At 42.5% G+C, this 27,531-nt stretch overlaps 1 protein-coding gene across 3 annotated transcripts; it reads left to right on the plus strand.

Moving 5' to 3' along the window:
- Positions 1-882: 882 nt before the first annotated feature.
- fam184b (family with sequence similarity 184 member B) lies at positions 883-27,508 on the plus strand. Of its 3 annotated transcripts, none has more exons than XM_075462875.1 (19): positions 883-1,512; positions 7,550-7,738; positions 9,237-9,911; positions 10,511-10,646; positions 12,179-12,330; positions 12,420-12,965; positions 16,103-16,210; positions 16,301-16,599; positions 17,504-17,627; positions 17,909-18,028; positions 18,272-18,404; positions 18,720-18,850; positions 19,208-19,323; positions 21,220-21,312; positions 21,621-21,977; positions 22,098-22,212; positions 24,237-24,344; positions 26,314-26,708; positions 26,883-27,508. In XM_075462875.1, the coding sequence occupies exons 1-19, from the start codon at positions 1,360-1,362 to the stop codon at positions 26,953-26,955; spliced, it is 4,023 nt and encodes a 1,340-aa protein (XP_075318990.1). In that variant the 5' UTR covers positions 883-1,359; the 3' UTR covers positions 26,956-27,508. The 3 variants fall into 3 exon arrangements, with proteins under 3 accessions (XP_075318990.1, XP_075318991.1, XP_075318993.1); XM_075462878.1 differs by lacking the exon at positions 883-1,512 and adding an exon at positions 6,527-6,594; XM_075462876.1 differs by lacking the exon at positions 21,220-21,312.
- The last annotated feature ends 23 nt before the right edge of the window (positions 27,509-27,531 follow it).

Here is a 27,531-nt window from a genome sequence, read left to right on the forward strand (position 1 = left end):
AGAGGCGCAAGATCTCACAATAAGTGATGTTTGGAAAGTACAAGAGCAAACAATTACCACAACCGCAAGTAGAACGCATGGAAACAGAAAACATTTCAGGAAAACATAAGAAAACCTAAAAACGCAACGAGAAAATTGAAGTTAATACGACACAACTTTTCAAAATACTACAAAACAATAGCAACTCAGAAAACACAAGAACAATTTAGGACAAAAAACAACAGAATACATCAACAAATAACAGCATATCTGAAAATACATTCATACATTTAAAAAATATTTATGAAAAGAAAAAAAAAACATTTGACCAAAAATCCGTTTCAGAAAACGCAACAATAAACACAAACATACTGACAAAATTTTATCAGTAAGAACAGAAATTATGACTGTAAACTCAGCCTGAAAAAAAAAAACATAAAAAGCCAAATAATACCACATTTCAAAGCAGTTTTGAAAAGGTCTGTTTTGCTCACACTGTGTTCTTGTTCTCTGCTCAGTTGTGTTCTGTGAAATGTAGACTAATTGTGTTTTGTTATGTTGTGTGAGAAACTGGGTCCCTCGTGGTATGGTGTCCTTTTTCCTTTTGTTTATTTTGTTGTTGTTGCTGTGCTTTGAGGGATTTGTTGTATTGCTGGTTTTTGTTGTCATGTTAGTCCAATGTTCACGTGTTTTGCACATCGGGGCCACCGTACATAGTAGATATTATCCATTAAATTCACAGCTAGACTTGTATTTTGCCTTAGGCCCCCAGCTTCAGTGAAAATACCCACTGTGCACGTTTGTGTATCTGAGTGATCACACTGGACCCCAGAGACCACCCGCCCCTCCCTTCCGTCCCGATCGGCATTGATACAGCAGCGCCGGTAGGGGCGGGGCAGCACTGCAGCAGTGCGCCTCTCGAGCTGTCTCCGGTAATGTTCCATAGATACACACGCCCCTCTCCGCCCCTGCCGCGAGACAGGTGGTTGGACTGTATGCTTTCATCCTCCAGCGCTCCCTATTAGAATAAAAAAAAAAAAAAAAAAAAAAAAAAAATCTGTTGACAGCAGGAAAGGATCGGTTGGCGCGAGCGCGTCCCCGATGGACTTCCAGAGTGTGACCTCGGCGATCACCGGGCGGACAGCGGGAGAGGGGGGCAGCAGCAGCCCGAGCGCACGAGGAGATCCCCGCCGATCTACAACCAAATGTTTTGCAGCGAATTCCTCGAGATGCTGTTCATGGGAGAGGGTCAGCCGAAAGAGGAATGAGATGCACGAGTAGAAAATTGACGCGTTTTTGGTGGCAATCTTCATCTGAGCGGCGGCGGGATCTTTTCTTGCAGTCCTCCGGTCTTGGGAAGTTCCCCTGGGGGTGGGTTTCATGATGGCTTCAGGCGCCGGTAAGGCTGCACAGCCCCCCGGGCAGGGCTCCGCCGTGAACGGGACTGCGGCAGAGTTCTCCAATATCGAGCAGGAGCTGTATGACTACCAGATGCACAGCAAGATGTGCAAGAAGATCGCTCAGCTCACCAAGGTAAGACCTGCCTGCCGCTGAAGCCGAGAGAGGCGCGCCGCCCGACGCCTCTCTGTCGGGCTGACTGGAGGATCTGATGGCTGCCTCAGTATCTGCCATCAAACATCCAGTGATGGTCACCAACAGACATTAGAGGCACAATGTAAATGTTTATCGAAATCTGATGGGAAAATAGGTTATATGAGAAGGTGGAAAAATAAAATGCCACAGAAGGTTTATAATGTCAGCTCTAAGGTGCTTTACGGCTGTGAAATCACTTCATCTTGTGGAATAAAGATTGGGAAACTTGGATCAGGTTCATGCGTCTTCGTGACTGATGGTAATCTGACATACTTCAGATCACTGAGAGCTTTAGGTGTAGGCTGCAGATCTCCTGCGAACTGAGAGCCAAATAAGCACGCAGCGATGTGAAGACTGATGTGATAATCAGTTAATGTATCGATTATTTTAACCATGCGTTGACGTATTATTTGGGTTTGCAGATTGCAGACTGCACCTCTTGTTCAGCTTGAACCGAAAATGACCAATAGACCAAAATTGCATCCAAAGGAATGTGTAGAATAGCTCTTCCCCACACTTATGAGGCTCTAACCAACTCCCACTGGTATTTGCAATTATAATAAATGCATTTTTTTTTTAAATGAACACTAATGTTTCTGCTGTTTATCCTCCTCCATGTGCATATGTCAGTGTGCAGGCAGAGCTGCTTGACAGCTGCAGCAGCAGTAGCTGTATTTCATACTTTTAAGCTGTGCTATGTGGGGATTCTCCTCTGCGCTTCCCAATAATGCTTACAGAGACAGGGCATGACCCCGCTGCTTGTTGAGCAATGACAATTACTGATGACTGTGCACTTCCCTTATGGGTACACCTCTGTGCAGTCTGTAAGTGCCTGTGTGTGTCCAGGGGTACGAGTGTGCGTCGTTTACAAGGCTCCTGCTCACATACGCAGGCACACATAAGCAAAGATGACACAGATGAGAGGTCAGCACTTGTGTCTGTGCTTGTTAGGGGCGTTTGCCAGAGGCCCTGACCTTCAGCCGCTCCTCTCCATCATAATATTCCTCCTCAGAAGTCTGGATTCATTTCTCCGTCTTGAAACTTTATGCACGCCATGCCAAGCCCGCTTTAGCTCTGGTGACCACAGGGAACAAAACTTGAAACCCAGAGCGCTGCTGAAATATAAGAATCATCAAATCTGATATTTGGTGTAAGCCCCAGGATGCTTGGCTTGTGACACATGGTTTATTTGAGTGTTTTGGGACAGGGTGTAGAGTGGAGAGGAAGTGGGAAATGGGTCAGCTGTGGTAACCTTATATATTTAATAACCTCTCTTCCGTGTGCATGAACATGGAGGCGCACATACGCGCGCCTGCACTTGTCCTCGACACATCTCCTCGCGTACACCCGTCCCTCCCGCTTCCTATCATCCATCCTCCCTTATGCTTGACTTACACAGCCCCCTTCCCCACCCTCCCTCTTCATCTACCTCCATCCGTGCCCTCCCCTTCCTCTCCATCAGTGCGAGCAGCCCGTCCCGGCTGAATGGGTGCTTCTAAAGATAAACCAGTTGGAGTGTGTTTACATGGCGGAGCAAGCCAATGGGAAGAAAGCGGGAGCTGACCATGTCAGGCCAGCTGTTCTGAATGTTCTCACGAGCTGGTGCGTGAACAGACAGACACACACTCACATGAATACTAAGGGTGGTCTCCTTGACACGGCTGGCAGAGATCAACAGTAGCATTTTAAAGTGTGACAGCTTTAATTCTATCTTTGGATTTCCTGTGCCGACCACATGCACCCTCACAGTGCTCCCTGCTTTGTAATCCAGCACGCTTAGTACCCTCTTTGACATGTGTGGAGGTATGTGTGGAGGTATGTGCTTGTTCGTTTCTTTGCCATACTTCTCTGTGCAACGACCAGTCAGTCTACATCTCACCCCTTCTTCAGCTAAACAGATCATTCATTTCATGCCTTGCTGACTATGAAGTTATTGTCAATAAGCAAGGGCACTGACTTGTGAGGTTACATGAATAACACCATCGACCGGCAGGATCGATATTGGGATCTCGAGTCCGGATTTACAGTAGGAAGAGGCCACTCTGACCGAGCTTTCAGGCCCAGCACCGTGAGATTTACACCTGAAAAAAAAAAAAAAAGAAGCTGAATCAGAGGCATCACAAAAAAAAAGTGGGAGAAGTGCTCTGATGTTCTTTTCCAAAAGTTTTTTAATTAATGGCGAGAGCACCAAAATCTCGATAGAAACCCTCCACAATAAAGTCATGCATCTAGATTTTTAGTCAAAGTAAAACTATAAATGTATCAAATGTACAACCCAACATTTTGCACAAAGGCATTTTTCAGAAAAATGTTTTGAATTCGAACATAATTGTTATTAGTCGGTTTAATACTGAAACTGGTGCGGGGATTTAATTAATCTAAAATGATTGTCTACAGGGTATGCTGGGAATGCCCCCTCAGGGATAAAAAGGTTTTATTTAAATTTACAATATTCTATAACTTTTTTTTATATCTGTAGTCTGCATTTTAAAGTGAAAGTGGAGTGGGAAAGTTCAATATTTGCCTCTGAACTGTGATGCAGCTTTAGTGGAGTAATGAAAAATGAAAACACACAAAGAACATTTACCTAAAAATATGTCTATTAGTACATCAACTGATTCAACTGAGTTACTCTTCATATCTGGTTACAAATCTAATAAACATTTTTTTAACTTTTGTAATGACAACTAGTAGGTTTTGATCACTGTAAGTGGTGTGAGAGAAACGTGTGTCAAGTGTCATTTTTTATTTTCCTCAACTTTCACCTCAAAGGTTTTCACGTTCAGCTGTGTGGTTCATTCAAAGTCCACGAAAAGTCAAAGAAAGTGGCACACAGTCCTGCACAATGAACATTTCTTTTGATTTCATTGCAATGTCTTAGTCTTCCCTCCTTCGGGATAAGCCATCTTATTCAGACTGCAGTCAGATCAGATTAGTTAAAGCAGACCGAGCACCTGGATTTAGAACCATCTGTAGATATTCAATCTGAATTGGATTTCAAAGCATTTTCAGATGAGTTTTGGATCTGATTTGCGAATTAAGGATTTTATTAAAGGATAATTTGGTTGTCCAGACTTTCTACGATCAATCTGAATATGCCAAAAACTAGATTTGGTCTGGTAGTCTTAACAAGGCCAGACTGGAAAAAAGGGTTAAGCTAGGCCCGCGGCACTTTTTGGATTTGGGTTGATATTAAATAATAATGATAATAGGATAATAATGGGATAATGATAAATGCTAAAACTTTGCAAATCAGTTGAACAGGTACACTGATGAGTCGGGGAAGTGATTTATCCATATAATTTACACATGAATATCATGTTTTAACTTTAAATGAAAGATCAAGAATGAATTTTATCCCACTCGTAATGCAGAGAGAGTGAGCACGACGGAGGTGAAGCAAAAAAGATTTAAATCGGTGGAAGAGATACAACCATTTATTGTTACAAAAGAAAAAAGTAAGGATGAGAGAAAAGTCTAAAAAAAAATTAAACATTTGTGTAGCAGATTGGAATTTCTTCATATTTCCATTTTATAGATCATACAGTGACTGCTCAGATTCACATTTCACAGCAATATGTCTGCAGACTTTGTTTCTGATCTAAGGACGATTTTCTTGGCCTGGGATGAATCTTTACATTCAAATAAAAGAAAATCCTTTAACTATGATTATATTTAAGACAAAGGATACGCTCCCAGATTTCATACTTGAGGAGGATCTTTCGTCTTTGAAAATGACGAACATCCCATCGTAGGAATGGATCCTCCTTCTTTGGTGTGGCAGAACTTGACCAGCCTGCACAGGCATGACCTAAATGCAGCTTTCAGGATGAATTGCAATCAGCGCTCTCCCTTTTATGAAATTTTAGGGGATAATTATTTGTCACACAAATGTTGTTTGCTTTTTAGACTTCATGAACAAAAACTGCACATGGCGGATATACCGTGTCCACAACAGAGGACATGCATGCTGTGAGTTAATGTCATTAAGAGGGTGCAAACTCTATCAAACAGTGGAAAACATTGTGGGGGTATGATGTTTTCATCTTTCTTTTAATTTTTTCAAACAAGTGAAAAAAGAGAATTGCGACGATTAAGCGACCATGATGATGATTATCTAAAAAAACAAATTAAAATTACACGATTAATTGTGACCTATTTGCAATATAGACCCTGACTGACTGACCTCGCTGATGCTTTTGCATTTGAAAGAGAAAATCCCTGCAGCCAGGTTCCAAAATGTATTAGAAACCAAACCCTCCCAGAAGAGTGCAGGCTGATTCAGCAGCATATTAATGGACAGAGTTTCAAACTGAGATATTCAACCATTACAGATTGGTGTAATGGTCAGGTGGACGGCACAGTCCGTTAGGGTTCCAACCTCTGGTCTGCATCATTAACAAGTTTTAGAAGAACCCTGGTTAAACTGTCCTCTTTTTTTCTCCTCTCTTGCCATGTTTCTCTACTTGCTCTCACTTTCAAACCCGCCGATGAGGACGGCCAGGAGCAGCACACAAACACACGCATACAGCCCCCTCAGAGCCTGCCCTGGTTTCAGCTCACCCTTCATTCCTCTGTGTCATGAGTCATGAGCCATGAGCCAAAGTTCGTGCACCGTGACGCGATCGAATAGCCAGCGTGACAAACTGTATCGCTGTTTGACAGGATTCTGAGACGGGATCGATATCAGGGGCTGGATTATACAAAATACGCGTTAAGACTATTCTAGATTGACAGTTTTGAGGTAGTGTGGGTATTTGTGCAAAAGAGGGTCGTAACACGCACGGAAACACACACATAGAGGGAATGTCCAGCAGTGCTGTGTGCTGCAGACAGAGAGGCGTCAAGGGTAAAATATGAGCCCATGTATCTCCTGCTTACACCCCTGTGTGCGTGCGCACAAACACACACACACACACACACACACACACACACACACACACACCTCTGCAAATGGGTAAGTGAGACGTCAGGGTCACCAGGAGCAGATGATGACACTGTCAACATGGCGTAGAGGTTAAAGTGAGTAGTGGGGGGGACATAGGCCATATTTCATACGTGTGTTTGTCATACTCTATATGGGGAGATGGGAGAGAGGCACCACACATGAGAACAGGCGTCACTGCATTAAGCTGGACTGTGTTGGCTCACAAGTCTATGGTTATTGTAGTTGAACACAGTTTGTCGAATCACTGTTGACCTCTACCATTTGTGTTTTATAGAATTTTTACCCCGGAGCCGGTTTAATAGTTGTCATCGTAAAGCTGCCAGCTCCGAAAATTGGCTTAGTATTATGTGTTGATGGGCTAGTAGTGGTATTGGTTGCTGTTGTGATGTACAGTACCTCTCTTGAATAGATACGGAGGAAATATATAGATACATAATAGGTTCAGGGAAACATATACAGAGATTTAAAGTCAAACCAAAAAGAAGATGGAAAGTTAAGCAAATAAAGTCCAATTAAAAAAAAAACAATAAAATGACTTGCCGTTATGGCTTTGAATTATTGTGTAATTACTTTCAACAATGTTGAAAAATCTAACACATAGCACTTCTCAGTCACTTGACCTTTGCTTATTTTTAAATTATTTCTAAATTAAACAAATAAATAAATAAATAATCCCAAAGGAAATTGTAATTAGCCTTATCAAAACCACAGCAAAACAAGCCTTAAACCTCAAAACAAGCATCAAGCAGTGGACGGACTGGTCCAGGTGCATGCATAGTTGGCATTCTCAGTCAGTGTGGCTACAAAATATTTGGGCTGCGTGCAGTCAGCCGCCGAGTGGCTTGATGGACCCTCGCACACCCTCGTGGTTGAAAAAGTTCACATCATACAGGCCTCGCGTTCTGCAGGTCCACTTAGTCGTTCTAAGTGGACCTGCAGAACACGAGTTCCCTTTAAAAGAGAATCTTTTCCTAAAGGCGAGGGCCCAGTTGTTACATCCTTCCCTGTTTATTCCCTGCCCCTCTTCAGGTGATTTACTCTCTGAACATGAAGAATGAGGAGCAGGACACAGCCCTGCAGGCCTTGAGCCACGCTCACCACGACGAGCTGCACCGCATCCTAATGGAGACGTGCCACGAAGGGGAGGGGTCAGCGTTAAGGACACGTCTCCTTGAACTGCAGGAGTCTCTGGATGAGCAGCAGCGAGTTGGAGCCCAGGTGTGTTTTTGTGAGTTTTCTCTTACCCTCTTGATCGTGCTGCTCAAGTGGTGGCAAGAGGGTAGTATCGGTATGATTTAATGTGTAAACTGACAGCTGGCGCAGCAAATCAAACCTGCCCTGACCGTGATCTGTAGCCGTTAATCTGTTTTAGGTAGTTTGTACGTTAACCAGTCTAAGACCCAGCAGTTGATATACTGTGTGTCATTTTGAAATGTCAACAAGGAATTTAATTATTTTAGCATTAATAAGCAGCACACAAGCATGTGTAATCATGAGGTTTTATGGTGGGACCCATAAGAGGAGGCTGAAGTATAAATATGACATAAGAATTTACAATTGTTGCTGTTTAGAATTGTTATCAAATAATATGCACTTGAAAATGTTCAAGTAGCTACTTGAGACTACATTATAATGTGTTATAAACCATTTATTGAATGTTCACTGGGCAGCTGTAACACTTGGACATTTGACTACGTGAGTAACATTGGATATCCGCTTACAAAGGCACCCTTTAAATAGTGGGAACAGTCACTTAAAGTGTAACTTGCAGGTTAGCATCCCCAGTGATTCAAAGCAAAGGAAAATGTAGTGAGAACTTTTTTTTTTTTGCATGTCTATGTATGCACTGCAATAATATTTCAAGGCCACGGCTTTAAAAAGGCCAGGAAAGGAAACTGATGAGGAGAATTATTACCCATCAGAAAAGGGAGGCCTTAAGCGTAGTTTCAGTCAATAGACTGAGAGTGTAAGAAATTAAGGAACTCGATATATTGCTTGGAACTTTCTGAATAGTTTTAAGAAGAAGTGTAAATTTGGTTTACTACTTAGAAAAATACCATCATTGTTGAATTAGTACACTTTTTACGAGTTAATTCATTACAATTTATTGGTAGTTAAGCTTAAAGAGTCCTTCTGTCTGGGTTGAGCACAAAAATCAACAATGCAAAATCATTAAATTCTTTGCTATAGCTGCAGCTCAACATTCAGCACGTTAAGAATAGAGGTAAGTAAAGCACGAATAATCAAACAATTTTTGGGGTTCAAACTGAGCCTAATTTGCAAGATAAATGATACTCTGATGATTTCACTGCTCCTACAAAATCACAAATCCTGAAAAATGTTATTTTTGACGCATCTGACTGCATATTATTGCTTTCTAACTAACCCAGGTGACTGTTGTGGCAACAAACAGTGAGAATCTTCAAAACTAAAATGTGTGGCTCCAAGCTGCCTGGTCTCAGCAGTGAATGCTGGTAATGATGTTTTGCCACATGCTCAGTATGGCTTGAATGTCACAACATTGTAAACTCAATGGCCTTCATGGTCCCAGTCTGGCCTTTTCCAAAGTTTGCTCACACTGTTCACCTTCGAGGTGTGACAGTACAGGAAATGTGTAGTGTGCACGTGTCAGGGCAGAAATATATGAGCTTTGGGATATTATCATTTTTTAAAAAGTGCAACGTGGAGCTCATCCTTTCATCCCTTGTGCCTCCAGGTACAGGCAGACTTTGAGTGCTTCCGCCTGCAGGTGGAGGAGAGGGAGCGTGGGACTGAAGCGGAACGGCGAAAAGATTTTATGGAGAAGCTTCAAGCCGCAGAGGAAGAGCTCCAGGAGGCCAAGGCTCAGATCAGTCAAGCCCAAGAGGAGAGCCTGAGATTGAGCACAGAACTGGAGAAAGCCGGGGAGCAGATCCAGGAACTGAATGCCAAATGTGAGGAGCTCCAAATAGCAGCTGATGAGGAGAAAAAGAGGAAAGATGAGGAGAGACAAAGAGAGGACGAGGACAAAGAGAAACAGGAGGAGGAGAGGAGAACAGAAAAGCACGAAGACTTGAAAAAAGTCAAGGCCCTCTTAGAGGAGCTGAAGGCACTGAAGGAGGAGAGGGATCGAGTGGAGGAGGAGAAGAGGCGGGCGGTGAAAGAAGAGCGGGAGCAGTGGGAGCAGAAGGTTAATGACCTAAATGAAGAGAAAGAGGAGATGAGGAAGAAAATCGAGGCAGAATGGAGGGAGGAGCGGCAGAGGTGGGAGGAGAGGGAAGAGGAGGAGAAGAAAGGAATGCACAGCGCTCTACGAGAAAGAGTGAAGCGGGCTGAGGCAGAGGTGGAAAGTCACCTGGAGAAGCTGGCAGAGAGCAAGAAAAACACAGTGAAACTGCAAGAGCGAATACAGGTACACACACACACACACACACACACACACACACACACACACACACACACAGTAACATGTTGTCAGTCATCCTAAAACTAGAATCCAGAGACTTAAATGTTGCAGCTTCCTGTGCTTGATGCCCCCAGCCAATGATTGTGTTGATGGGAAAGGAGCGAGTGAGGTAAAGGAGGTGGTGGTGGGGGGGTCATGCTTCTCTAACCACAGGCTGCCCTCCCTGAGTGCTATTCCCTCTGCCAACTATCTGCTAATGAGTAGTTTGAGCAGGATAGATTCACTGCACCACCATCATTACCACCTCACGCATGAGCATTGTGAAGCTCTAGGAGAGCTGGCACGGAGCTGACATAAGCCCTCACAGCAGACCATTAAAGCCTCACTGCTGGGCAACACAGCTCCCTGACTCACCACAATTCATCTCTCGTGTTTTTCTTCCGCACTGCCTGCTTGTCTGACTTGCATTCTTTCTCTCCCTTCTCCTAATCTGTGTCAAATTTGCCGTCGGCTTCCCTTTTTTCCTTTTCTGCTCCTGTGCGCTTTCTGTCCACCCCATACCCCTGCTCTGCGTCGCCCCTTCTGGCCTTCGTGCCTCCCTCCAGGACCTGGAGGAGGAGCTGGAGCTGGATCGGAAGCGGGTGTCGGAGGCTGAGGGCGTGGTGAAACGGGCGGAGGAGGAGCTCGCGGTCGCAAAGGAGAGGCTGCTGCTGCAGGAGGACGAGCTGCAGAGCAGAGCAGGTAGTCCCACAGTCTGCCTCTCACAGAATGTGTCTGCCTGTTCACCTGTCTTCCTACTTGACTGCTGAAGGTAGCTCGCAAGAAAAAGTCAACTCAGCTGAACTGTGCATTTTCATTACTCTTTCAAACTCGGTGCAAATTAAGTTTTCACGTCATGCCGCTGTAATATAAACAGATAATGCAACAAACTCCCATTATTCATCCTCCTTAAAGGCCGACAGCTTCATCAAACTGTCATGATGCCTAGTCAGCAAAAAAACCTTGATTGCTGTGTATTGCATAAGACAAAACTTTGTCTAGGGCCTTTGCCCTTTAGGGGTCCAAGCAGTGACGCTGCAGTAAGTCTATTTCTTTTGGTCCAACTCTTTGAGTTTTCATGATTAATTTTTGTTTATGCGGCAGAAAAACAGCTTTTTAAAGGCTAACATTTTTGCTTGTATGGACTAAATGTATTAAATGTTTTTTTTTTTTAATGTTGGAATCCTGTTATGTTTAATACCAAATGTGAAATGGGGATTTCCAACTTCCAACTATCAAAGACAAAGAAAAACTGTCAGGACATATTCCTAATTTTTTGGCAAAACTGAGTCAAGATCATCTGGAGAAGTCGATATAACATTTTTTGTTTATATCTCTTAAATGGCTGCATGGATTCATGTGAATTTAGCCTCATTCTACTGCTTAGCCTAGCCTCAACTCCGTCAGCCTCTAATTAACACTTCTTTTAAGAGCAGGCATTTTTAAGAGTTTTGTGACCAACTCGACTCAACTTCATGCTCCTCTTCTACCAGGTCCACTGGTTTTTTAGATCTATAGTACGTAATAAACATTGAAAAGCATTATTACAGTATGACACGCATAAAGTAGCCCGAGAGCTCAGACTAGCACACACCAAAGTCATTACTTGACTGGCAATGTCATTCTCAAATGACATTTCCCTCATTTGCAGCTTGGTCACGGACAGTTGGAACTGGTTCCTCTTTCAGGCACAATCTCGTCATGTGTTAAACTGGCCCGGGTTATTTAAATATCTAGCCAGCTGGTTGATGCACCAGTCAAACATCATGTCCTTATTTCTCCGTCAAATATTTGCTGCATTAGCCCTGAACTTCATAGTCAAGTTTTTTAAAGAATAACATTAAGAATAGTTGGTTATATGGACAAAATGCACTATTATGTTTTTTTTTTCTGATATTGAGACCCTGTTATATTTCATGACTGTGTGATAAATAAATGTGAGCTGGATAACTCTGCTCTGAGCTGCTTGTGTGATAAAAATCCCCTGCAGCTCTAAAGCGCTACCTGGTTGAGAGGGCTGTGTTTTTTCTGCGTTTTGGAGTTGGTAGTGACTTCATACACCCAAGCATTTGCTCCAAATATTTTAAGTATTCACTATCTCCTCGGACCCTGATGGAAATCAGTTTTGCTTCTCTTGCACATAGCTGAACAATTATCTTGTGAATGCGCTGTGGGTTTGACTGTGTGTGTGTGTGTGCATTCACTTTGGTGTTTATTTTGTGTGCGTCTGTCAGAGGAACTGTTGAATCGTGGGGGCTGTGAGGTCTGTGTGTGTGCTGAAACAGAGGAGCTGAGGAGCCAGGTGAGTCGTCTGCAGAGCAGGAACAGAGAGCTGGAGCTGCAGAGCAGTGGCAGAAACAGTGACCACGCCCGGCAGATACGCCAGGTAACAAACACACACACACACACAAGACGAGCAACTGCAGTGTGGAGTAAAAAAAACTACAGACAAATCTATTGTTTGTGTCTTCACAGCATGCCGAAGCTTTGTCCACTTTGCGTTCTGAGATGGTGAGAGCCCAGACAGAAGAGCTGCGTCGCATCCAAAAGCATGCAGATGATGAAAGGGACAAACTGCAGAAGGAGTTAGAAAAAGAAAAGGAAAGCTTGCAGAGGGAGAGGGAGCAAGAAAAGGATCGTTTTGACAAGGACAGAAACAGATTCCGCAGAGAAAAAGGCGAGGAAAAGGAAGCGCTGCACAAAGAAGTGGAAGAGATCAAAGAACGCCTGAGGAGAGAAAAAGAGGAAGAGGTGGACCGGCTTCGCAAAGAACTGGAGGTTGAAAGGGTTCGCGTTCGTTCCCAGTTGGACAAGAACATTGAACAGGTCGAGGCGGAGAGAGCCAATGTGCATCAGAAGTTGGAGGAGGAGAAGAAGAGATTGGTGGAGAAGGCCGAGGAGGACAGGAAGCGGTTAAAGGAACAGGTGCGGAAGGCGATAGAGGAAGTGATGAGGAGACATGCAGCTGAATTAAACAGCGTCCAGGAAGCTCTGAGCTCAGAGAGGAAGACCAACCAAGAGGTCAGCATCTGTCCACACACCACACAGAGGGTATCACAGATATGCTAACGTTAAAGCACAGACCAGAAACATATGCATTGCATGTGCCAGACCAACAGTTACACTACAGGTTAGTGTCTTACCTGCAGAAGAAAGCTGTCAGAGCAATCTCAGTTTTGAAAATAAGGATGGAATTGTGTCAGGCTTATTGGATAGCTTACTGCCGGGCATTACTTCTTCTTCTGATATGTAGCAACACAAGGCAATTTTATTTATAGAGCACAATTCGTACACAAGGTAATTCAAAGTGCTTTACAACTACTTAAAATCACAAGAAGGCAATAAAATCATTAAAAAAAAATAAAAAATAAAAAACCCATTAAAAATAATAATTAAGTAATTAATTTAAAAATGAAGAGTGCAGATAAAATACTTTCAGGTGTCATATGCACAGCTAAATAAAGCTGTTTTCAGCCTGGATTTAAACATTGTCAGAGTTGAGGCCTGTCTCACATCTTCTGGAAGACTGTTCCAGATTTTAGGAGCATAAAACTGAAACGCAGCCTCACCTTGTTTAGTCCTGACTCTGGGCACCAGCAGGAGACCCCTCCCTGAGGTTCTCAGAGCCTGAGTTGGTTCATGTGGCTTTAACATGTCAGAGATGTACTTTGGCGCTAGACCATGAAGAGACTTGTACACAACCAGAGCTGTTTTAAAGTCTATTCTCTGAGCGACAGGTACTCTCTGAACACAGATGTTCATCCGTTTAGAAAGCGGTCAGAACTTAAACAATCCTCTGATACAACCTGCTGCAGGTAAGACACTGGCTACAGAGAAATACTTCTCAGAAACCCATTAAAAAAAATTATATATATATATTTATATCCCCTTTCAGTGGAAAATTGGAGAATGATATCAACAGCAAAAGCATGTCAATTGTGAAATCTTTAGTCTTTTAGTTACCCAAGACATTTAACTACTTTATTAACTTAATAAAACTGTACATCAACATTTGTGATTTTACTCTTAAAATTGAAAAAAAAAAAAAAAACTTTTTTTGACAGGCAAGACTTCAGACTCTAGTAAAGAAGGACACCGTTTCTCCATAAAACCAACTTGAATTAAAACCTTAAAAATAGTTAAATAATAAAGGAACATTGATTATTTCAGTTTCAACTACAGTCAAAGTTTCGATTTTATTATTTTTGGTGCAGGGTGATTGTGCCACAAATAACAGCATTACCTTTCCTCCAGTGGCACAGCTGTCACTGCTTTCGGTCTGTGTGACACGCATAATATCTTCTCTTGTAAAAACACAATACATCCAACTAATCGTACGCAGAAGCCATCCTAAACCTTTTTATTCACAGACCTGATGGAGACAGTTGCCTATGTAACTGATAATAAATAAGTGTACTGCATAGACTATACAGTGACCAACAATCGCAGTAACACGCTAACTGAGCTGAACGCTGTTTCACACACTCACGCCTCAACAGTGTTATCCACTCACTCTAAAGCTGTGGCTCTGAACACTTTCAGCTTGTAAACCCTTGAAAACAAAGCGATGTGTGGGCCTCTCAGGCGTATAAATAAAGTACAGCCTCTATCATTTATTTTGCAAGCTTGGACGTATCAGGACATGATAAAAATGCTCTGGTCCTCATCAGATCTTACAGTTAAGTAAATACAGATGAACACACATGAAAAACAACACATGTTATTATTATTCTGGGTCATTTATTTTACAGAAACGAAGCCAAAATGCAGAAGCAGTGAAACAAAAATCGAAGTTCACCCCATGATTCAATAGCTCGTAGAAGCACTTTTAGCAGCAGTAACTTGAAGTTATTATTTTCTGAATGATGCTATCAGCCTGCCACATTGTTGTAGAGACATTTTGGCCGACTCTTCCTTTCTACACTGCTTCAGGTTGAGGTCTGAGGTCATTTTGACTGAGTCGTTGCAACACACGATTCTCTCTTTGCTGCTGTGTTTGGGATCGTTTCAACCAAAATCTAGCTGTTAGACAGATGGCCTCATGTTATACAGAGAGGTTCACGATCAATTCAGTCACTGCAAGGTGTCCAGGTGCTGTGGCTGCAGAACAAGCTCAAATCACCACCACAAAAGCTCCACCACCGTGCTCGATAGCTTGTATGAGGCATTTGTGTTGATATGCTGTGTTTTTTTTCCACCAAACATTGAGCTGTGCATTATGACCAAACCCTGTGGTCTCCTCTGTCCAAAGTACATGGTTCCAGAGATCTTGTGGTTTGTTCTGATGTAACTTTACAAACCTAAGCTGTCATGTTCTTTTTAGAGAGAAGAGGCAACTTTCTCCGGCAACCCTTACAAACAGCTTATTCAGTCTTTTTCTAATTGTACTGTCATAAACTTTAACATTTACATGCTAACTGAGGCCTTTAGCGTCCGAGACGTAGCTCTGGGGTTTTATGCAGTTTCCCTGAGCATTGCGCAGCCTGACCTTGGGATAAACTTGCTGGGATGTCCACTCCTGGAAAGATTTTTACCCTCTAAATCTTTATAGAAGCAGTAAAGGTGAACTTCAGTCAGGTTTTTTTTACACACTGATTCTGTAATGTCAGTTTTTGTGATGATGACAGAATGTAATATGTCATGTATTGTCGGTCATCTGAAAGGCTGTTTTTACCTAATTTTAAGACCTGAAAATGACCGAATAATTATTATTAAGATATAATTATGTCACGTAAAAAACATTAGAATTAGAAGGCTGTACTTTCTTTTCGACAGGACTGTATATCTTAATGATGTAGCCAGTCGACCAATTTTCTCTGAAGAGGTGACATTGAGTTATTTGATTTAAAATGTGTCACTTGGTGTTGCTTAAATGTTTTTTTTTTCTCATCTGTTTTATTCTCTTGTTATCCCTGAGGGCATCCTCACCCACTGGTTGGGCTAAAAGCATGACTGATGGATATATCTTGAGTAAATTAAGAAATATAAAGAGATTTATAATGTGCCCTTTTTTGCCTTCCTGTGATGTGCGCATGATTTGAAGTAATTATTTACAAGGCCCAGTAATAAGAGGATGACAGAACGGTTAGATCAAGTGCTAAAGATAAGATTAATTGCTGCTGTAATGATGGTTTTGATGAGGGGGAATATTCTTTAAGGTTTGTGTGCGTTTGGAAGAGGAGCGGAGAGCTGCTGAGGAGCTACGCTGCGGGCTGGAGAAGGAAAGTGATGAGTTGAGGACAAAGCTAAAGGATGCCAGCACTGAGGTCAGAAGTGGCTGAGCGTCTATTATTTGTAGATAAATATGAAAAACCCGAAAGCTGTGAAGAGAAACGGAAATGTTTCTGTGCTCCCAGATCTGTAGGTTGGAGGCTGTGGTCCAACAGAATGGCAAGAAAGAAAAGGGCCCCCCCGAAGCTTCACCTTCCTGTGGAACGCAGAGCCCTCGTCTGGAGGAGGAACTTCATCAGGCCCGGAGTCGACTGGCCCGGGTTCAGGAGGAGGCGGAGAGGCAGCGTGACAGACAACAGAAAGAGATAGCGTCCCTGAGGGCCGACAAGCATCGGCTGGAGGAGAAAGTCCTGGAACAGAGCCGAAAGAACACGGAGAAGAGTCTTCTAGAGCAGAGCCAGCGGAACACAGAGGACCGGATAAGGTAGCTGCCCAAAGACGAGCTACCACACCTGCTTAGTCTTACATTACCAAGTCTTGACAATGCTTTCAATCTGCATTTGCACTTTTTTCAAATGAATCGTTTTATGGCTTTACAGTCATGAAATGTTTTTCTTTCTTTTTTTTTTTTTTTACCAGAACAAGTATATGTTAACCATTTAACAGCGTAGGTTCATAAGTCTTGATCCACCTTACATTTCTTTAGATTTAGTTTCCAAGCAGGCAGACTTCCTTGTAAAAAAAGGGGTCTTGACTTCTGCCTGCTGCTTTATCTCTCATTTTCAGTCTGCTTCTTGTACTTGATTTTAGGTTATTTCAGAGGTAGATTATTTTCAATATTTTTTCCGACACTAACCTATCAATCATTAGAGCATTAAAAAAAAAAGTGTTGTGTCTGCACTTAGGTTACTAGCAGGCTGTCGTAAAGACACTTGATTTGATTTAATTTCTTTAGCTACATCTATGAAAAATGCTAAAAACAACACAATTTAGTCGAGGGTTAGGGGCTGATAATATGTTAACGTGCTTAGTTACTCTAAAAGACCAGCGTCCCCTTCTCACAAGTAATAGACAACAATAATGCAAAAAAGAAACACAAAACTTTGCTTTGGATATCAATTTTTCTGATCCAGAAAAACAACCCAAGCATTCTTAATCTCTAAGTATGGCAATGAAAAATAAGATGTTAGGCTCATGGAATCAAGTAATTAATTGGTAGTTAGGCAACAACCATGCACATTAAGCCAAAAAATAAGAAAATGAAATAGTTCCAGTGAAAAAGAGGCAGAAGCACAGGAAACAAGACACTTTGCAAAGATGATAACTAAATAGTAAATTTGCATGTAGATTAACCCTGTCTCACTCCTCATTCTGACATGTGCCTCCAGGGCAGAGTGTGAAGATCGTCTCAGAGCAGAGTTCAGGATAGAGATGAATGCTGCCGTCGCTGAGAGTGAACAGCGGTGGGCGGACCGAGAACAGGAGCTTCAGAGCCAGATATCTGAGCTGCAGGTGAAGCTTTGACACAAACTGCATTACAGAATCCCTAATTTTCCCATCTAGTTTTCATTTAGGGTATCTTAATTAAAACCATTCGTAAAGTATGTCAATCCCGCTTTCTGGAAGTACAAGGAGTGCACTCGAAAGTTTGTGTTCTATCTATTTAGGCTGGAAGTTTGCAAAATTCAAAACAGTGTGGACATCTTCATTAAATTCTTTCTGCTAACTCATCACCTCAGGCTGCAGCACACAGATGCTTTAAATCCTTCGCTCACCGTTTGTCTCCAATGCAGGCCGACAAAAAGAAGGCGGGACTAGGAGATGATTGCCACGGCAACCCTGAAATTGATAGGCTGAGAAAGGAGGTCCAAGACACCAAGGAAATAAACAAGAAACTGAGGGATTTGCTGCAGGTACTTACACACACGCACTTTGAAAAATCAAATGAACGCCACCTCAAAGATTTTCTCTGTGATGAATAATTTAGTAGTTTTGATTAAAGCGTTGCAGGGAAGAGGCAACATAATGTTTCTCTGTGAGCGGGAGCAAATACACGTTGACGTTTTATACTCCTGAAATTTGGAGACATGGCAGTGTGGGCGTAAAGAATCCAGCTGTTGCAAAAATAAAACAAAATGTGCGTTGTTGTGTTGAAGGAGCCGAAAACCCAGTCTTTAGCTGAGGAAAAACACAGTCACACCATGGCGCTGCAGGCGCTGGAGAGGCAAGCAAAAGAAGATCTGCTGTCTGAGAGGAACAGACTTCAGACAATGCACCACCTGGAGCTCGGTAACACACACCCACACGCGCACACACACACACACACACACACACACACACAAACATAAAAACAAATGAGCACAAGCACATTTGGGCAGAAACACAGTCTGCATAGCACAAAAACAGCTGCATGAACAAAATGAGCAAGTACAGACACACATGCATACACACAGAGCAGTGTTCACATTGAAATGACAAATTCAGCACTTAAGTTGCTATTGCCATGGATACAATTTCACCATAGCAACAGCAGAGGGGTACCTGTAACAGTGGGCCAAACTGAGTATGTTTTCTGTCTGTGGTTTTGTGCGTGTGTGATACCAGATAAGCAGCGCGCAGAGTTGACCCAGCAACACACCGAGTGGAGCAGACAGATGACCCAGAGACACATGCAGCAGATAGAAGACCTACAGGCCCAACTACAAGCACACACACAGATGATGGCTCTGCAACAGGTGACACATGCTGCAGCAACCACAGGGCCGCATATTAATCCCAGCGCACGTACCAACGCACAGACTTTCTTTATCCGTGTGCTACGGCCTGTACTCTGCAGATTTAATCTGCTTCTGTGTGCACACTTAATCAAATCGCAGAGGTTTAAATCTGTCATTATTTTTTTCTATGAATAAATTCTTCCATGGGTGCGGGAGTGAGCCAACACAGCACGACGATGTGTGTAGCAGAACTAACCTCATTAAAAGCTGAAATCTGGATCTGAACCTTGACACAAACACTTACAATGAAAATCTCCATTATCTTCTTTGTCTGGTTTTGTGTGTGTGTGTGTGTGTGTGTGTGTGTGTGTGTAGGACCTGAAGCAGCAGAACCAATATCAGGTGTTTGAGCGACAGCTGGACGAGAGTCGCTGCGCCATGATGGAGCTTCAGAGAGAAAATGCAGCGCTGAAGAAGCAATTGAAGGAGTGGTATGAAGAGTTAATCTCTTATTTCGGCATTATTGACACCATTCAGGGCTGTAGCCATTGATTAAGTCATTATTCATTCATGAGCTGCTGACGTTTTTTCTTGAGAAATGTCGAAAAAATGGTTTAAATATTCAAATTTTCCAGAACATTTAGAAATAGCTCAGTGGGACTTATTCAAATTGATCGTGTCCTAACACGAAGATATTAACAATCCCAATCTGGTGTTTTTTAGGACCCAGACCAGAAAAACTGTTGTATTCGAGAAGCTGGAACTGGTGACAGTTCTGTATTTCTACTTGAAAAATAACAGAAATTGACCTTTGGTGTGAGAGTGCATGGTTGTTTGCCTCAGTTAGACTAGAGACCCATCCAGGGTGTACCCCGCCTTTCGTCCGAGGGCAGCTGGCATAGGTTCCAGCCCCCGACCCTGAATTGGATTAGGCGGGTATAGAAATTGAATGGATGCATTGATATACAGCATATTAAGCAGTATAAAGCAACAGTTTGTAAAACATTTCACTCAGCAGCACCAACAGATAATTACTGTATTTAATACAGTATATTACTGTAGTGCAGAATCACAGTGCATTACTCGAAGGGAATTTAAAGTTCATGGTAGTTTTGACATTAATTGAATCTATACTACCCTCAGCAAACCTTGCTACTGTCCTTACATTTAATTGTCCCACGGCAAGAGTTGTCTTTAACCACTACAGCTCTAAAACAAAAGTTAAAGCGATAATTTGCCAGTGTAATTTAGAAAGAGTGTCATTACCAAAACACAGAACATTTTGTTGAAAATGCAAATCCTCCTGACCAATCATCACACCATTACACAAGCTGTACGTAAGCGCGTTATATGGTTAGTTTTCTGTTCCTCTGAGACGTAAATGCTTCAAGTACCTTGTTATTCATGGTCAAATTGCTGTGGGACCAACTATAGGCTTGGTCAATTCAACTATCGAATAAAATAGATCTGTAATTGCATCACTATCATGTTGCCTGCTGTAATTCTACCAAAAGCCCACCAGTCACAGAGCTGAACACATTTCATTGTCTTCCGAGCAACACAGAGTTATAGAAATTTGCAAGATAGTATTGCAACTTAGGATTTTTATGAATTATTTTGTTAGAAAACACCCTCTCTTCGGGGGCCTAGGGGGCCTTTCCAGTCGATCTCTGATAACATTATGGAAGCTGCGTTTAAATTCTTGGATATATGCAACCATGCTGACTGTATAAAAAGATGGATGAAGTCCTCCCACGTCAGACATCGAGTGCTTTAAACTTAAATGCAACTGACAACCACTAGGCTGTGGTTCTAAAACCTCTCTGGGTCTAATAGACTCACTTTCAGAGAATGTCAGCATCACTCATGAAATATTCAGCCAGTTTTTCCCACAAGTCACTGTGGTGTCACTAGCTAGATTCACTCCGTCTGATCGGCATTTGGCCTCAGAGATACATATTTTTTTTCCAGTCAGGTTTCAAAGATCACTCTTGGGGTCCATTATCTTATCCAAATGTGGACACTTCTTGCATGTTTATTCGATGAATTTATTTTTAAACCATCAGCCACAGGGATTTCGCTCAGTGGAGGCAAAGGCAGCAGCTTTTGAATCAGTCGCTTTCTCCCAGCTCGAACATTATTCTTCAGTCTTTTATTTTCACAGAAACTCTGCAGAGATTTATTGCAAAGTTTTGCTTTACAAAGAAAAAGAGGATTGTAGTGATGTTGTGGAGTGAACATCTGGTCAGCTTCTGGTCGAAGAGTGATCTTAATCTGCTGCGATGATCAGGCCAGCTCCATTTTTGGGTAAAAAAACAAGCCCAAAGTAGTGAGTTCCATCCATCCATCCATCCATCCATTTTCTATACCCCCTTAATCCAATTTAGGGTCGTGGGGGGGCTGGAGGCTATCCCAGCTGCCACTGGGCAAGAGGCGAGGTACACCCTGGACGGGTCGCCAGTCCATCACAGGGCCACACAGTGAGTTGTGACATGAAAAATAACTAAACTATTTCTCATTCAACAGAAGTATTTCAGTTAACATAGTTTGTAGCCCTCATCACTCGTTTGGACAAGTTCTCGGAATCTTAGTCAGATCCATCACTTGTGTGGAATGGGCTGTACATGTACAGTTATACTATATAGCACACATGCACTTGTCTTGTCCTGTGGGCTGAACATTGAAAACATCATTCACTGTTTCCAACTTTTCTTTTTTTGTCTTTCTGTATGAAAGATGACATGCCAAGTATTACCATCCCTCTCTTGTATACACTGTCCCTTCCCAGGTCAGTGCAGAAGAATCCTGAAGCTGAGGAAAAAGAAGAGGAGAGCGTAGATCTGCAGAAGAAGAGAGACGCTCAGCTGGAGGAAGAAGCACAGCGGCTAAAGGAGGAAGTGGAGAAACTTAGGGTGGAAATGGAGAAACTCGAGGAGTCGCAGAAACACTGGGAGGAGAAGAAAGAGGATGACATAAAAGAGGAGGAGATGGACGAGGAGAAGAAGAAGGAGCGGGAGGAGGAGAAGAGGAGAGAGGAGGTGGAGGAGATCAGAAGGGAGCACAAGAAGGAGATGCAGAGCTTGGTCTCTGAATACAGCAGCGCCCAGAATCACCTGCAAGCTCGAATAGTGGCTTTGGAGAACGAGTGAGTAGAGAACATAGGAGGCACACAGAGAGAGTTTGAAATGAAAACATTACGGTTGATTGAATATCAGTGCAGGTATGTGAGAAAGTGTGTGTGTTTGTGTATATGATTTAACTGCAGGCTGCGTGAGCGGGAGGAGCGGTGCAGGAGGAGGGAGCCTCGATCTGACGACCTGCAGTTAGGGAAACTCCAGGAGAAACTGACAGAGAGAGACCAGCTCATTAAACGACTCGTGGTGAGAACACACACAACAACGCATCCCGTTTCCCTTTGGAAACGCTTCTCCGATAACGTTGTATTCACTCAAGACTATAGGTTTAGGGGTAAGGCTGGTTATAGTGTATGTTTTTCTTACTGCCAATAAAATACCTGAAAACCACTGACACCAGCAGTTTGTTTTGTGTAGTGGAAGCCTGGCGAAGTTCACTGTGTGCTGATTATCTGTGCCATAGTGCTCCATATTTGCTGAAAACTATTTAAAAGAGTCTATAACCCAGCCGACACGTTTCAGGAACATGTTTTTTTTGGCGCAGGAAAATTCCCCCAAAATTTGTTTTAATTGCCATATGGTTTACATGGAAATTTCCATAACGTTCTCCAAACATTTTCCCACCATCTATAATGTGGGAACCTTTTGGCAGCCATTACAGAATGTTCCCAACTTAACCTTTACATTGCACTCAACCTTTGGAAAATCTTACAGGTACCATTAGAGTCTGTGCAATCAGACCGCTTTAGATGTGCTGGTGCTGGTCCAGGATTTAATCCTGGTCAACACAAATCGGTTTCTCCTATTGTTCTATTCAGAAATACCATGGAACAACCAATTAGAAACATTTAGAAAGTCAACTTAAGCTCAGCTTGCATAAAGAATGAAAGATCAACCAGCTGCCTGGCATTGTGAGCACGCTGCGTGTGGAGCAGATGATTAAAGAGAACTTTCTCAAAACAAATGTTTGCCTCATAGTTTGAAGCTTTGGTTGTGCTTTATATGAAAAACTGACATTGTAACATTTTTTAATATGACAAGGAAAAGAAGGAGCCGCTGTGTTACGCTGTGTGATCTGTTCCTTCATTTGATTGAACAACGGCACTGTGCTTTGTATCTGATCAGAAGAGCAAATGTGAATAGATACACAACTGAAAATACTTTGCGATAAATACACTGTCCCTAGTTGATTCATGAGTGAAACGGGACATTTGCTGCCTGTTTTTAAGTCGTGCTAATTTCCACAAACAGGCTGTATGAGGTCAGGAAGGAGGAAAGCATTGGGAACGGGGTGGAATCAGAGCTTGTTCCAGACTTTTAACATTCTTATTCTCTTTTTTGATAACATGAAAGAAATAGTGAATATCACCAGCCTCATCTTTGTTCATCAAACCATGTAAATAGACCTGTACATGCAATTTCATGTATTCCCAAGGCAACAAATGATCCTCCAGGTACGATGCATAATAAGTTCCTCTGTTTTCTTGATTTTTTTTTTTTCCTTTTTCTTTAGCCTGAATACTATAAACAGCGTTTAAGGAAAAAAAATCTGTAGGTTAATTTGCTAAATTCCTTTGAAGTTGTACTCATTAGCCAAAGAGTTGCCATATTGGATGTTGATTATTTATTCTTGATCTGGAAACTACATCACACAGTTCTCATTAGCAGATTTAGGTTGCTCAGGAGGCGTGGAACTGTAGCTGTTTCAACTTTTCATTCATCTGAGCACCTCTGCGCCCTGCATGTCGAAGTACAGGCATGTCTTCGTGCTTGTGATGAATGCCATGTAACTGCAAGGTCTCCGCTTTGCTGCTGAGCCCTTGCTTTATGCTTTATCTCTGTGTCTTCATGGTCATATTCCAGTAAAAGAAACATCCTGACAATAAAGTAAAGACAAGTATAGACAGTGAACACGCCTAAGTGGCAACAACAGCTTCTATGATTTAGACAAGGAAAATCCACAGAAAAATTCCATCAGCAGTAAGTTATCATGGTGCAGAATCACCAGACTGAATTTAGTCATACTTGGAACCCTCTCAAACCATTTGGAACAACGTTCCCATTAATCATTTATGGTCATATGGACAAGAGAAAATGGCCTTTTTTTTTTTTTTTTAAAGTGTCCTCTAACAGAGCGCTGTGCACGCCATCTGTGTGGCATGAGGCAGCTCTGCAAACAAGTATGCCCTGCAGACACAACACAAATACAACAACAACACCAATCATGAATAAGGCCGGTGAAAGTCCTCCCTCATCCTCCTTCCCTGCAGGAGGAGAGGCATCAGCTGCAGCTCCACCCTCCTGTTGGCGGGGACAGCAGCACCCTCAGGCTCCGTGACAGCAAGTCCCGCCCCGGGAACGTCACGCCAACCATGAGGGTGAGTTTGTCATTTTTGGGTCATGTGCATAAAGTCAAAATGCGTCTCCTTCCAGCCAAACTTCTGTCTCTGACACACGCTCGCCCAGTCAACGGATCACCACGGTGACTTTAAGATGTGCTGCTTTTATTAACATCACATTTGGCCAGTGAATATACAGATTTGGGAGATTTTTTTCTTAATGAGGTGTGTGGCTGACGGTCAGTGAAAAGCTTTACACTGAAATGCAATATGAAATTAGCAGACATTTGACTGTCGAGCTTGCCTGACAAGGCTGGTAACATTCTTTGTTTTTCACGTCTGTGGCCAGAGGCGTTATGATTTCAGCTTGTCTGTCTGTCTCTTAGTATATGCAGACATCTGTGACAGTCTTGTAAACAGAATATCTTCAGCTTTAGCAGAAAAGTTCACTTAGACTCAGGGATCAACTGATTTGAATGTACTGTGACCTCACAAAACATGTTTTTCATCATAACTCAATCATTTCTAGCTTTATATACTTTCTGTAAAGAATGAGGTTTTATACATGTAAGAAAATGACCAAAAAAAAAAAAAAATTGGCCAGCTTAAACAGATGAGTAGATTGTTTCCCATCCTCTCATTTGACTATATACTGAACTGGTTACTTGCGTTTTTTAGTAGGCACAATTCGACCAGCATCATCTGGAACTTAAAAAGCTGAGTGGCATTTTTTTTCAAGGGGCTAAAAGATAATTTCATCCCTGGTCTTTTGCATTTCTACTGAGGTCAAAGGTGCAGCCTACATTAGGTAAACTGAAGTGTCTCCCTCTTCCTTTACACTCCTCACTGGAGCGTCAGACCCGCAGAAAGACTACTTTAGTCAAAGATGAACTGTCATCTTTGCCGTTACACTGACCTCTCCTTTGCACCGCCTGACTTTTTTGTTCTGGAAAAACATCTCAGGTGGGAGGGTCTGTTGAGGGATAGTTTTCCATTGTATAGAGGCTTGGAGGTTATTCTAGTAGCTGTACAATTTTAAATACACAGCAGGATTTTAAAAAAAGAGGTTAAAGAGGATGTTTCATGGAAAAAGGAATCACTTTTTTTTCTGGGCTTGAGAGCATATATTTGGGAGAATATACTAACCTGAATACATCGTTTTAGTACGAAATGTCACATTCAATGATTTGATTGGATTTACAGGGGTATTGTCATATCACTTTGTAAGGTTATGTAATCAACTCCCTCAATATCTCCACTTTGCTTCATGACACGAGTCCTCAAAAGTGTTATTATTCGACCAGCAGCCGACAAATTCTGCACGTTCTAACAACTTGAACCATTTTAATGTATGACTCGCATTGAGACTGCACCTAAAGGAGGTAGCCTACCAGTTGTCCATGGTCAAACTGCAGACAAGGGAAATGGAAATATTTAAGAAAACAATGAGGGTCAGTTCGGTGTAGGGTCTGAGCTGTCAGGGAATTTACCGCATGCCCTCTTATAGCATACTAATGTGCTATAAGGGTTATCAAGTATTTCAGATCTCAAAAGAGGCTGACTCAGAAAAAGAGGGCCAGGGTGAAGTCTGGCGGGACATTCCACCCCCTGAAATGAGCCGCTCGATTAGAGGTGTAAGTTAGTGGAAGAAAAGTATCTCTCTGTGTTATTTTGACCAAAGCATGTCACAGACATTTCATAAAGACTTAAGGAAATTGTGTCGGCTTGTGAAAAAAAGGGCACAGTATGCCTCCTTTAAAAGCCAAAACATTTCCTAAACTGCTGTGGGCTGCAGACTTTAGTTGCAGAAGTTGCTTGAACGGGAGCAAATGACTTACTTGTTGGGGAGATTTTTCGATCTACAGCTTAATACAATGAGCCACATCCGGATTAAGTGTTTTCAGGAAGGTCCTTAACTACATCACAAAACAAATTATATTCACACCGTTTCACTGTTTTCTCAAAAAAAAAAATCTCTCCTGTTTGTGAATTTTGATCCTCTTGACAGACGAAGCGTGTGGAGTCGCCGCCTCGTGTCACCAGCACTCCCAGCACGGCTGCCTACGACAGGAGCATCTTCCTTCCTCACTCCTCTTCCTCGTCTTCCTCCTCCTCCGTCCATCAGCACTCCTCCTCAACCCTCCCCCACCAGCCCACCTCCCATCCTCATATCTCCCCCCACTACTCCACCTCCTCTCTTCCACACAAGCACACTTCCCTCTCCCTAAGCCAACATTCCTCCCCTTCCCTCCCTCGCTCCACCAGATCCAGGACCTCCTGCATCCCTCCGACCCCGGCGCCAACTGCTCCTCTTCCCGTTTGCCCCTCACCGCAGACGGGCATCCGATACGTGTCCCCCTCTTGCCAGGAGCCACATGCATACTTGCAGGCCCAGTCGACCAGGTATGAACATTTCGACCCACCTGGGCTGTGATGTTACAACTCTAAGGGAGGGACACATAATAACGTTGTGTTTCGTTCAGCTGCTTCTATTCTCCAAAAATATGGCTTCATAATCGAGCAATTGTCTGATTTTACACATCAGTATGTGTGTTTTTTTTTTGTTTTTTTTTGTAGGGGCCCATACCTGGAGCAGAGGGGGATAGAAGGGCTGAAGCAGGAGTGGTTCACCAAATACTTCTCTTTCTGAGCACAAATACACATTAAACACACATACACACACAGCAGCTGCAAGTACATCTCATATACAGTTCATTGCTTCGATTTCAAAACAGATTACATCTCACAGACACACACGCACAAAACGTTTAAAAGCACACACTGATGCACAAACAGACATCGAGACATTCATGGGCTCATCACCAGCAAGGCCATCTCAAACATTGCCTCAAAGCTCAACCAAAAAGTGCTTCTCAACACATGCCTGACCTCTTCTCAGAACATAAGTCTGCCTGACCTTGTTTGAGATGTGTCCATGTCCTTTTTTCAAAAGGCAGTCTTCCTTTTTTACTGCATCCGTTGCTCCAGTCTCATCACAGTTATTCCAGGCAAGTGTACTAATGATTTTGTTTTTCTTAAATGAACAAAGCGTGTCTTCGAGTATGGAAGTGTTCGACCTATTCAGTCAAGATCCACAGTTAAATTGACACGCGACTCACCGTACCAAAATGAAGCTTGTTTCAATGCAAAAATGTATAATAATCTTAATTAAGAAATTGAATAAACATATTTTGTTTTTGTAAGTGCTTCCGTTTGTTTTTACCTT

This window comes from Odontesthes bonariensis, chromosome 4 (assembly GCF_027942865.1).
Source record: "Odontesthes bonariensis isolate fOdoBon6 chromosome 4, fOdoBon6.hap1, whole genome shotgun sequence".
Taxonomy (NCBI): domain Eukaryota; kingdom Metazoa; phylum Chordata; class Actinopteri; order Atheriniformes; family Atherinopsidae; genus Odontesthes; species Odontesthes bonariensis.

Bases quoted from the DNA above. Each gene is read 5' to 3' on its own strand.
- fam184b (XM_075462875.1), top strand. From the start codon at position 1,360: ATGATGGCTTCAGGCGCCGGTAAGGCTGCACAGCCCCCCGGGCAGGGC. The intron at 1,513-7,549 runs GTAAGACCTGCC...GCCCCTCTTCAG, and splicing joins AGATCGCTCAGCTCACCAAG to GTGATTTACTCTCTGAACAT. The intron at 16,211-16,300 runs GTCAGAAGTGGC...CTGTGCTCCCAG, and splicing joins TAAAGGATGCCAGCACTGAG to ATCTGTAGGTTGGAGGCTGT.